This window comes from Lithobates pipiens, unplaced genomic scaffold (assembly GCF_037356315.1).
Source record: "Lithobates pipiens isolate NorthernLeopardFrog02 unplaced genomic scaffold, aLitPip1_a1.2 Scaffold_3, whole genome shotgun sequence".
NCBI classification, from domain to species: Eukaryota; Metazoa; Chordata; class Amphibia; order Anura; family Ranidae; genus Lithobates; species Lithobates pipiens.
Window position 1 is genome coordinate 40,086,926 of NW_027507790.1, and position 13,088 is coordinate 40,100,013.

Consider the following 13,088-nt stretch of genomic DNA (forward strand, 5'->3'; position numbering starts at 1 on the left):
ATCTTGGGCGTGTCATTTGGATATATCGTATTTATTGGCGTATAACACGCATTTTCACAAAAAAAAAAAAAAAAAAACGACTTACATTTTAAATAAAAGAACTATGATTCAAAATTAGGGTCAGCTTCACCATGGCCAGGAATGCAGCGCCCACTATGGCCAGGAATTCAGCGCCCACATCATCGCCAGGAATGCAGCCCCCATCATTGTCAGGAATGCAGACTCACCATTGCAATCAGTGCAGCGTGAATTATGCCCATCCATCTGCAGCCTCAGAGAGGACAAGTGCCAAAAGATAACATACAGAAGAACCTCCTGTTTTCTCAGCAGCCTCTTTAAGAGAAAGACCTGCCTCCTTTGATGGACAGAATAGTGTTCCAATGGCAGCGTCGGAGACGGGACATCATATTAGAGGCCGCCATGTAAACAGGAAATACTCCTGTGTGCATGGCTCTCGTCCCACCTCCTCCCTGTCCCCTCCAAGGCATCTGGACATTTATATCTTTTGTGACCCCGGCGCTGGGAGATCGTTGGGGGCCACAAAAGATATATGCCTAGATAACCAGGCGGGCTGTTCAAAACTGGAACATGGGCTGTGATTGGCCAGCGGGCCGGACTTTGGACATGCCTGCTTTAAGCAGATCATTCACTTCCTCTAATGATAACTTGTATCTGGATGTCCTAATGACACCCTCTTCCTCATCCGAATCCTTGAGGGAAATTAGAGTACTTGTCCCCTTTCTCCAAGTCACTAGCCCCTGCAAACTTTGGAGGTGGACACCAGGGAACTGGATAGTGTGCTCTGCTGAGAGTCTACCTGGGTTGCTGGACTTTTTGACCAACCAGTAGTGGACCAAGCTTAAGGTGTTAAAGAATTATACAGAAGAAAATAAAATATTTGCATTGTTGCAAAGATTCTTTCATGCATATGCTGTACACCTTGATGTATATAGGGAAAAAAAAAAAAAAAAAAAAAAAAAAAAAACACACACACATACCACACCCCACCATCTGCCTTTACAACCACTGTCAGGATGTCCAACTGATGGGGTAAATATTGCCACAGGACCCGAGACTGAAAGACCTTATGCCCGAAACTGGTATCAGATGAGACCCGAACATTCTCCTGATAGAATTTGGAACATTTGTGACCCAAAATGATCAGGTGGCAACCTTGAAAGTTTCAAAACGTAATGCCTCAATGCCCAAGAAGACTCACAAAAAAAAAAAAAGCTCACAAATCTAGTAAAGTGTGTATTGACAGGAATAGGTGGAAACTGACCATAAGCTTGGATATGGTTTGCTTGAGGAACTGTATAAATGGTGAAACAAGAAGCTTGATCACTTGTAGGAGTACTATTAGTAAGGACAGTCTCCCAGAGGTTATTGCTAGAAGCTCGCCATATGGTAGGAGTGGAAAGAGGAATATTCCAGATAAGTGCCAACAGAGCCAAATTTAAATCTCAAACAGGAGCCCCCCTGCACAAAGGGCTTAAGAAACGGAAAGCCAAAAAAGGGCTTAAGAAACGGAAAGCCAAAAAAGGGCTTAAGAAACGGAAAGCCAAAAAAGGGCTTAAGAAACGGAAAGCCAAAAAAGGGCTTAAGAAACGGAAAGCCAAAAAAGGGCTTAAGAAACGGAAAGCCAAAAAAGGGCTTAAGAAACGGAAAGCCAAAAAAGGGCTTAAGAAACGGAAAGCCAAAAAAGGGCTTAAGAAACGGAAAGCCAAAAAAGGGCTTAAGAAACGGAAAGCCAAAAAAGGGCTTAAGAAACGGAAAGCCAAAAAAGGGCTTAAGAAACGGAAAGCCAAAAAAGGGCTTAAGAAACGGAAAGCCAAAAAAGGGCTTAAGAAACGGAAAGCCAAAAAAGGGCTTAAGAAACGGAAAGCCAAAAAAGGGCTTAAGAAACGGAAAGCCAAAAAAGGGCTTAAGAAACGGAAAGCCAAAAAAGGGCTTAAGAAACGGAAAGCCAAAAAAGGGCTTAAGAAACGGAAAGCCAAAAAAGGGCTTAAGAAACGGAAAGCCAAAAAAGGGCTTAAGAAACGGAAAGCCAAAAAAGGGCTTAAGAAACGGAAAGCCAAAAAAGGGCTTAAGAAACGGAAAGCCAAAAAAGGGCTTAAGAAACGGAAAGCCAAAAAGGGGCTTAAGAAACGGAAAGCCAAAAAGGGGCTTAAGAAACGGAAAGCCAAAAAGGGGCTTAAGAAACGGAAAGCCAAAAAAGGGCTTAAGAAACGGAAAGCCAAAAAAGGGCTTAAGAAACGGAAAGCCAAAAAAGGGCTTAAGAAACGGAAAGCCAAAAAAGGGCTTAAGAAACGGAAAGCCAAAAAAGGGCTTAAGAAACGGAAAGCCAAAAAAGGGCTTAAGAAACGGAAAGCCAAAAAAGGGCTTAAGAAACGGAAAGCCAAAAAAGGGCTTAAGAAACGGAAAGCCAAAAAAGGGCTTAAGAAACGGAAAGCCAAAAAAGGGCTTAAGAAACGGAAAGCCAAAAAAGGGCTTAAGAAACGGAAAGCCAAAAAAGGGCTTAAGAAACGGAAAGCCAAAAAAGGGCTTAAGAAACGGAAAGCCAAAAAAGGGCTTAAGAAACGGAAAGCCAAAAAAGGGCTTAAGAAACGGAAAGCCAAAAAAGGGCTTAAGAAACGGAAAGCCAAAAAAGGGCTTAAGAAACGGAAAGCCAAAAAAGGGCTTAAGAAACGGAAAGCCAAAAAAGGGCTTAAGAAACGGAAAGCCAAAAAAGGGCTTAAGAAACGGAAAGCCAAAAAAGGGCTTAAGAAACGGAAAGCCAAAAAAGGGCTTAAGAAACGGAAAGCCAAAAAAGGGCTTAAGAAACGGAAAGCCAAAAAAGGGCTTAAGAAACGGAAAGCCAAAAAAGGGCTTAAGAAACGGAAAGCCAAAAAAGGGCTTAAGAAACGGAAAGCCAAAAAAGGGCTTAAGAAACGGAAAGCCAAAAAAGGGCTTAAGAAACGGAAAGCCAAAAAAGGGCTTAAGAAACGGAAAGCCAAAAAAGGGCTTAAGAAACGGAAAGCCAAAAAGGGCTTAAGAAACGGAAAGCCAAAAAGGGCTTAAGAAACGGAAAGCCAAAAAGGGGCTTAAGAAACGGAAAGCCAAAAAGGGCTTAAGAAACGGAAAGCCAAAAAGGGGCTTAAGAAACGGAAAGCCAAAAAGGGGCTTAAGAAACGGAAAGCCAAAAAGGGGCTTAAGAAACGGAAAGCCAAAAAGGGGCTTAAGAAACGGAAAGCCAAAAAGGGGCTTAAGAAACGGAAAGCCAAAAAGGGGCTTAAGAAACGGAAAGCCAAAAAGGGGCTTAAGAAACGGAAAGCCAAAAAGGGGCTTAAGAAACGGAAAGCCAAAAAGGGGCTTAAGAAACGGAAAGCCAAAAAGGGGCTTAAGAAACGGAAAGCCAAAAAGGGGCTTAAGAAACGGAAAGCCAAAAAGGGGCTTAAGAAATGGAAAGCCAAAAAGGTTTCTAGAACAAGATGGCAAGAAAGATTTCTAGAACAAGATGGCAAGAAAGATTAAAACATTAATGATGTGGAGGTCCAGACCCAGCAATGGTAAGAAAGAAAATTTGTCCTATGGATAATTTCCTGGGGAGAAAGCCTCACATCTACCACTAAGTGAAGTGAGCTTTCCATGTATGGTGATAAACCTTGCGAGAAGTAGACTTCTGAGATTTTGGCACTGCGAGAATAAGTGTTTCAGAGATGCCTCTGTTGCTCAGACAGTATTTTTGAGAGTGATGGCAGACCAACTCGTCAGACACAGGTTAGTCTGACAAGGACTGCAAAACTACGCTTAGAGGCCACCAAAGCCGTGGACAGATCGGATATAGAATCAGAGGAAGGTGCAGGACTGCACATTTGGCCTCTGTGTTCAAAGTCAGCAAAAAAAAAAAAAAAAAATGGCCCAAAAAGAAATAGACGACAGAAGCTTGCTTAAAGCGTTTGGTAACAAAGTATTACATATGCCTATGTGCCTGCTGTACCATGTACTTGTATGAGAAAAAAAAAAAAAAAAGGAAGTAGTATCCTGCTCTTCTTTGTATTGCTTCATTTGTGTGAAATCCTTGCTTCTGCCAGTCCCTATGCTTTCCTCCTAAAAACTAACCACACTAAAGCAGGAGAACACCCCAGTTCTTATGCAGCTAAGAACAGAGGGAATGTAATTAACATCTCAGAAATTAAGAAAATACTCCATACTTCGTAGGACACTAGCAAAAAACAGGCATTCTGGTAGTAGGATTGGTTATTGTGGGCTGGCCTACAATTTTTTTTGGGATTGTCAAATCTTCCTCCAAGTGGCATTGTAACCCAAAAGTTAATCAGTTCCTGTGTCCTTCAGAGGAGGAGAAAGCAACAGCAGACAACAAAATGCAGTGCTAAAAAAAACAAAAAAAAAAAAGGCAGTTGTTCCATTCTGTTATTAAAGTTTAAATTATTAGATCATCTAACACCTCTATTATACTGCAAGCAGCCATAATAAGCAATCAATATTTGTTTTCAAATAAAGCATTTTAATAGCAGGCCTACATGCCCGGTGAACCAATTATAACGTAATCATCAAGACAGGGGGTTATTTACAAAAGGCAAATCCACTTTGCATCGCAAGTGCACTTGAAATCTAAGGGGTAGATCTGAAATGAGGGGAAGCTCTGCCGATTTTATCATCCAATCATGTGCAAGCTAAAATGCTGTTTTTTTTATTTATTTTCCTTGCATGTCCCCCTTGGATCAACAGCAACTTTACTTCCAAGTGCACTTGCAGTGCAAAGTGGATTTTCCTTTAGTAAATAACCCCCAGAGATTTAAATCTTACATTGCTTTCAGGGAGCCCAGGGAAGTCTGCATTCTATCCTTCCTGCGCACCAAGTACAAAAGCATGCAGCATAAACAAATTTGTGTGTGTGTGTGTGTGTATATATGTGTATGTGTATATATATATATATATATATATATATATATATATATATATATATATATATAAAAACTTATTGTATTGACTATATTGGACACATGCGTTAGCAATTGTGGACATCTAGATGAGCACACAACTGATTTACAGGGGCGCTGCTGCCTTAAAATTGCACACACCATGTAACAGGACGCAAATACATTACGCTCACCCAGTTTGATCAAAACCTGACCACCTTTTCTAAATATGCATAGCCTGAAGACACTGGACCCCCCCCCCCCCTCCCCGATCCTCTCAGCCTACCATTTCATCCAATATCACCTTTTTTTGCACCTTTTCAATACATGGTCATATATTGATACTATATTGGCTTGCCACAGCCAAATATCTGAGCAGCATTTTTGTTACGCTACACTTAACCCACTTTTGGGAAAATTTAAAATAATTCCTTGCAGTGGAGTTATGCCCACACAAGGGTTGATTCCTTGTGATGACTGGGGGGGGGGAGGGGGGAGAAAATGTTTACTTATCTGATGCTCCACTTCCTCAGTAGGCAGTGCTCCCCAACGCCCTAGTGGTGGATTGTCCCTTGGGTCCTAGATTGCTAGAGCATGGGGAGGAAAAAAAGGGGGGGGGGGAAGGTCTAGGTACGGGGAGCAGTGCAGTATCATTTAAGTAAATCTTTTTCCTCCCCTAAACAAGCAATTAACCCTTGCAGTGTGGGCACAGCCATTTTTTTGTTGCTCAGAGATGAGCTTTAATTTCCTTTTTGGACACCTTTTTTCAATATTACACCAGATATATGGTTGCGAACTGTCAATATTATTTGGGAGCCATCATCTTCTGCAAGATAGCTCACTTTGTGCACTTTACAACCAAATTTGTTGAAAAACACATTCATACTTAAGCAATCATTTGTTTCACAAAATGAAACAAAAAACATTGAACACTTGTGACGTTCAAAATTAGTGTATATTTGTGTGTACAGTGCTAGTTACCTGATGCCGAAGCTCTGGCTTGGCTGCCATGAACTGCATTGGGGGGGTGGTGTGGCAAAATCAGAGGAGAAAGCAGATAATCCATGGCGACTCCACACAGACATCACACGGCCAAGTGAAAAAGCCAGAGAAGATGAGAATTCACTTTTCCAGGAAAACTGTGCTGGTAATCCCTTTAGCCCATGAGCAAACTGGGTCACAGAAAATTTTTGGACGGTGGGGATTCTACTCCCTAGATTTCTTTTCCTGGTCCACAATCTGTAACAGCCAGGAGATGAAAGTGCAAGTACTGTATGAAGGCCAAGCATTGAGCATCCAGACTTCCTTTCAGATTTACCTCTGCAACTGGAGTCAAATTTAGAATTGCCTAAACACTTGAAATGTGGGTTCCAGCGAGTGAAAAGCTGCATGTTGTCACTGGTAGCAGGGAAATGTGGGGAAAGGAAGAAGGATAAAGTCCACTCAGACCGCTGTGCTGATTGAGTTATGGGTAGTATGCTTTGAAACATACAATCAGGAGGATTGAGTTTCATAAAGTCTGATAAATAGCCTGGATCTATTTTCATATGAAAAGATACAGGGAATGTGGTGTCATCCAAGGAAAAACTGCTAGCAAGAACTTCAGGGTAAACCTTAGTAAGATTATTGGGACAAAGATCCATACACTGCGAAAGAAGATGGTCACGACTTGATGAAAAGCCCACATTTCCTGCTGTCTGGGAGCTTATTTTCATATTAACACAGGAAAAAACATTTAGCAATTTTCTAGCTTGCAGCTGACCTCTAAAAGGAACAAGTTTTGCAGTGTTTAATAAAGGCATTGACTTGGAGGAACTCTTGCATGGTACAGCCAGTCTACTGGCAATAGCTGAAAGTTGGCGTAGCAATGCTTGCTCTGCAGTGCATTTGTTTAAAGCAACTACATTCCGCTTATTCATGTCTGCACAAAGTGTATTAGAAGTCATTTTTGGAACTGCATGTTTTGATGGTAGAAGCCTATAGTTAGGGATATGGCAGGTATGTGTAGGGGAAGCGCTAGAAAGTTGGCAGATCTGCATGTTGGACTCTGGAACATTGTATGCATTCATGAAACTGCTCTTGCACTTTCTGCTTGGCTGCCTTCTCAGAGATATGTCACCGGTCTTATACCTATTTCTGGGGAGATCTGGGACTTTCTGAATTTTGCAAGGCCCTAGTGAACGAGGATGAAGATTAAGAGTTTTATGTGAACCGGTATACGTGGAACCCTGGAAGTCTGAACTGGAAGGCTGACCAAAATTTTCACGCCTAATCTTTGGTCTTTTTGCTTCTTGTATTATGCATGTAAGGCTTTGAGGTTCAAGTTTCAAAGTACAATTTTCAAAACTTTTGTCTGCTCTAACAACTTTCATTTCCATTTGACATGTAGGCTGTCTAAAGCAGTCTTTTGGTAACTGCTGATTATCTTGTAATAGCAGTGCTTGCTTACCAATAGGAGTAGGTAGAGTTTTTTTAGTCTCGATACATATACTTTTCCGTTTAAGTGTTTCAACTGTCATTTTAGGTGGAGATCCTTTTCCAGATTGACCTTTAAATAATTGAAAAGAAGATCTATGCTCCCCAAAGAGGATGGATTGCATCTTCATTATTGGAGGTTTGGGTGAGCAGAAAGACGGCTGAGTAGGTTTTACTGTATGCAAGCATTCAGAAGACCCTTTGTAATCAATCTTGTTCCTAGATCTAGTTACCATTGGTTTTATAGGCACAACATCTTTAATTCTCTGAGTGTGCTCTATTTTAGAGTTAGTCAATGAAGAGGCCAATTTTGCTGCTGGCAAGATTGTACTCTGCCCAATAGATTTACTATATAATGGAGGGTGTGCCAGAATTTCTATTTTTTGCAAACAAGAATCCTTCAACGGTGTATAGCATTTTGATTTCTCTGCACTTTTGATTTTACCTACTGGAGAAGAAGCCAAGAGAGCGTTTGAATTTACAGCTTCTGTACCAGAGGAAGAAATCCCTTTTCTCTTGCTGATGGGGGGATCCACACCAAGCATTCCATCAGATTTTTCTACCCTATGGTTACAGGCAAAATGACCATGTAGCAGGCTTTTGGGGATCTTGTATTTATTATCTGGGCATTTCAGAAGAAGTGCTTTTACAGAATCTAGCTGACCAGAAGGATGCACTAATGCATGTTTTCTAGCTTTCCAAACAGGCAATCTATCAGGAACACTACATTCCTTAACATACAGTAAACTACTTTCTTTGTCACAACTTAAATGGTTTCTTAACTGAAGTGCCTGGGATTTTGCCTTTTTGAGAATCATATTGTTAGTAATATTCAAAGAAAATAAATCAGGATCCCTGGCCTTTGCTAAAAAGCTCCAAATGTCCACATAAGGTATGAGGGCATTCTGCAGTGTGGTTGCTAAATGACAAGTCTTATCAGCTGTTAAGTGACATTCTGCAGGTGGTGCTTGACCATATATGCCTTGAAAATGATCCAAGCTTAAGGTGGTTTTGTTAATTGCTAAAGATTTGGATGACTGTCTGTGACTGGACACCACAGTGTTGTCAAGTTTAGCAAATTGATTAGGATTCTCAGAGTCTGAAGCCACAGATATGTTCTTTTCAGCCTGATGCCTGACACTTTTCTCATTTTTTGTGCTCATCTCAGAATCAGGGTTTGTTACAATACTGATGTCACATGGAAGATTAGGTACAATGCTGTGATGTTCTGGCATTTGAGTAGTGCAGCAGGTGACAGGCAATTGGGCTTCATCTAAAACATGTGGAACAGGAGTATCCTGTGAGATGGTACAATGCATCTCTTGTGCCTTTATACTATCATGTAATGAAGGGCCTCTCTGTGTAATTAAGACCTTTTCATCTGAAAACGTTTCCACCACCTGAAAGACGTGTTCTTTTATTTCCTGTTCTTTTATTGTTGCATCAGAATCTTTAAAACGAACAGCAGATGTTTCATTGTCATCTGCAAATAAGTTAATTGTAGTGTGTTTACAAAATGATTCCCATGTACTTTTTGCTGGAACCAAATTAATGGAACTAGAATCTGAAGATTCGCCTAATTTGTACCCTAGGTTATTGGCACAGCTGCGATCTTCATGACAATCTGCAGAAATACTTTGCATATGGAAATATTCCCTTGTGCTGAGTAAAAAAGAAGATTCTTGTGTATTAGATGATTTGGCACTCAACCCATCAATGGGAGTTTGAATATTTGGTTGTGTGGTCACACTTTCTGTCAAAGGAACACATTTTTTTCCAGATTCCAAGAGCAAAGTATCATCTCTGATATTTTGTGAAAGAACATTTTCAAAACCAGTCTCCACTTTTCCCACCAAATGTACAGTTGAAAGAGGTGTACAAAGACATTCCTTTCCATGCTGGCCTTCTGTACCAGAAGTCATATCTTGTGATTGCTGGACACAAATGTCCTTTGACTGTGCCACATCCCACACAGCATGCTCTAAACAATTTTGTTTAGGTCTTGTACCATTTTCAGTCATACCTTCTTCTGAGTTTGCAGAAAGTAGATATGCATTGTTGATTTCCCCCAGCTCAGAGCACTCTGATTCTTTGCAAACAAAAGCTTTTTCACACAACACAGGGCCCTTTTGGATATCACATGCATCCAGGTTTCTTTTAGTAATATTATGAGATGTACAAGAATAAAGTGGCACTTTTTGATCTTCAAGGCACGTACAGGAAGCTCCATCTCTTAAACCATTGGATAGGCATTTGTGTTCTGAGGACTTTACCACAGTACATTCTTCATGTCCATCAGAAGATTGCTCAAATGAGTTCTGGAGCTCCATTCCCATTAAAGAGCAAGGCTTCCCTGAAGAATCAGATTCTTTTACATCTGGAGGCTTATTCCTCTCTGACTGTAGATTATCCAGTTTTGTATTCTGCTCGGAATGTAACTCAATCTCAGTGCTTATGTCTTTCATACCCACAGCTTTATCTGGTTGAGTTTGGTTATCTAAAAACAGAAAGAAAAAACAAAAAAAAACAACAAGTTTTTTTACCATAGTGAGCAACTGCAGTTCGCTGTACATGCAGTGACAAGATGCCACATTTGTCGCTTTGCAAAATTCTGACAACTAAATGGCTTTAGTAAACCAAAACAAATCTATGTGCATTTTACTGTATCTATTATTAAAACTATCAGCTTGTCACACAGCCCCATCTTATGTGAGGATTTGCTTTTCATTGAAAACAGGTAGTAGCTTTGAATGCACAATCATAAATGCCTATGCATCTTTGCATTGTTGGTCTCTCCACAAAGGCTCCGCCAGTTATAGAGGCTAATGGATCTGAAGCCTGCGATTATGCCAGAATGTAATAAATAAAGGGTGGACAAATGAATATGGAATTCAGGAGCCAGCAGAATTGTTTTCTAGAAGCCAGTTTCATTAACAACAACTACCCTCAAAAGTAAGTTGCCAGACTTAATTTTTAAGAAGCATTGGCTATCTGGCTCCTGGGATTTGTCTAGCCCTGTAATAAACATTTCATACTTTAAGTGACAACTCTTGCCTTAGAACTGGGTCAGCTAGTTGATGGCCAAGTTGGCGAATATACAGGGCATTTGCCAGCTGTTAACTTTTCTAGACAACCTAAACGTTTCCCTCACAATCTGCATTTACCTATGCTAAAGTTGGCTCTGTGGAACAGCATTAAGCAACACTAGAGTCAATAAATATTTGTTTTAGCGCCCGCTATATACACATATCTTTGGCCTTCAGTAATCCTCTTCAGTTATCCAAAGTTGAACCCTCCTGAATCCCCCTCATACTTGTTGCACAAAATGATTAACTAAAGGGGGATAAGTCTCTCATAGCACAGTGAAGCTGTATTAAAAATGTCAATCATCCAATCATGTGCAAAGGAAGTTACTGTGTTTTTCCCCCCCCCCTTTGACCACTTCTCATCCTAGCCATTGTAATATGATGGCCGCAGGAACATTCTGTCCCTCCGGGCGGGTGTCATGTGATGTCCTCGGCTTCCCGACGTTGAAGGGGATGCGCGCCTGTCACTGGCAGGAAAGGGGTTACTCGGGACCGATGCGCGTGCCCGCGATATCCGTCGAACACCCACGATTGCTCATCACAGAGCAGGAACATGGATTTGTGTGTGTAAACACACAGATCCACAGCCTGTCATGGGAGAGGAGACCGATTGTGTTTTCCTAGCATATAAAAACGCTGATCAGTCTCCTTCTCTAGTTAATCCACTAGTGATAACCCTTCCCTGCCAGAGACATTTACACAGTAGCCAGTGCATATTTATAGCACTGATCGCTGTATAATTGTCAATGGTCCCAAAATGGTGTCAAAAGTGTCCGATGTGCAGTAAATCTGCTATGGGGCAGTCCTGAAGTGGTTAACTAGCCAGTACTCCCCTCAAACAAATATTAATATGATAATAGATTTAAATTTAATAAACATGGATCCTTGATGGTAACACTGTAGAAAAGGAGGCACTACCTTGTACGTGTTGCTCAGCAGAAACCTCAGGATGTATGCCGATTTCAAGGAAGTCCCCTTTGTCCTGCATAGGAGATGTTTCAGCCTGAAATTAACAAAGTCATATCAACATTGCAAACGTCATGCATTAAAGCTTACATTTGCTTTGCTTATATTTTGCCTCCCTGGGTCCATTAGTCACCCCTTCAATAACATGCTAATAAAAAAAATCCCTTTGGATTGCATATACTTATTTTTGATGGCAATACTGGGCCTCTGTGCAATGCAGGCAGATCACTGCTGGTGGAAGGGGCTGAGCAAAGCTTCCTGAAAACAGACCACCATAAGTAATGCCAAGCCTCTATGATTGATTCAATCGATTAAAGTCCAATTGGAAAGAGGAGGTCTAGAGGCAGTTCAGCTGGGGAGGAAGGGGCTCAATGCTGCTGGAAGTCCTCAAACCAGAACAGGTTCTATATGCCTTGCTACATGTTTTCTTTATTTTTTTACACATACACACACACACACAAAGTTCACAGTTTGCAATGAAATCATATGCAATTTCAGTACAGGAAGAGGGTCTGTGCAATTGTGCAAGACTGAAGAAATTCTCAATATAAGACAAGCTACAAATTCCTTTACATGTTCTCTTTTTATCACAATCTAGTGTCTATAAAAATAAAGCACTGTGTGGTAGCTGAATATCTGACACATGCCTAGATGACAAGTATTCAAGAAGCCCACTGCTAAGGGATTACTATGGTATACTATGGGAAGCACAATACAGCGAGGGAAAAAAAAATAAAAATAAAAAAAAGGATTTGATCCCCTGCTGATTTTGTATGTTTGCTCACTGACAAAGAAATAATCAGTCTATAATTTTTATGGTAGATTTTTAACAGTGAGAGAGACAGAACAAAAATATCCAGAAAAGCGCATTGATTTACATTTTAAAATGGGAAATAAATATTTAATCCCCTATCAGCATGATTTCTGGCTTCCAGGTGCCTTCTATACAGGTAAGGAGCTGACATTAGGAGCACTCTCCTAGAGTCCTTTCACATGGGCTTTCGGATCAGATACACCTGTCTGTTTTTCAGGCGGACCCGACTGGACCCTCCATTCAGCCCTATGGAGTGGTGAATGTCAGCGGCGACATGTCCGCTGACACCCACTGCTATTCGATCCTTCCTGCCAAATCCAGACAGATGGAGGTCCTAATTCCATCCATCTGGTGGATCAGATGGGATGAAAAATGGACAGGCGGTCCATTTTCACACAATCTCTCCATAGAGGTGAGTGGGACTCTGACAGGTCTGTCACTGCACAGTGAGAAGAGACAGACCTGTCATCCGCCTGCTCAGCGGATCGATCCCCCACTGAGCAAGCGGAGTCAGTCAAACAGACAAGCCATGTGAAAGGAGCCTTAAAGGGAGTGCTCCTAATCTCAATTTGTTACCTGTATAAAAGACAACTGTCCACAGAAGCAATCAGATTCCAATCTCTTTACCATGGTCAAGACCAAAGAGCTGTCCAAGGATGTCAGGGACAAGATTGTAGATCTACAGAAGGCTGGAATGGGCTACGAGACCATCGCCAAGCAGCTTGAAGAGGGTGGGAACAGTTGGCGCAATTATTTGTAAATGGAAGAAACACAAAATAACTGTCAATCTCCCTCGGTCTGGGGCTCCATGCAAGATCTCACCTT

The 13,088-nt window shown here is 41.2% G+C and overlaps 1 protein-coding gene across 1 annotated transcript in view; it reads right to left on the minus strand.

The window, feature by feature from the left end:
• The window catches only part of PRR14L (proline rich 14 like), a 40,340-nt gene that overhangs the window by 20,027 nt on the left and 7,225 nt on the right, over nucleotides 1-13,088 (minus strand). The window contains exons 3-4 of the mRNA XM_077461519.1: nucleotides 11,402-11,486; nucleotides 5,904-9,894 (exon numbers count right to left, since the gene is read on the minus strand). Coding sequence (XP_077317645.1) covers nucleotides 5,904-9,894; nucleotides 11,402-11,486 — 4,076 coding nt within the window. The remainder of the gene's footprint in view (nucleotides 1-5,903; nucleotides 9,895-11,401; nucleotides 11,487-13,088) is intronic.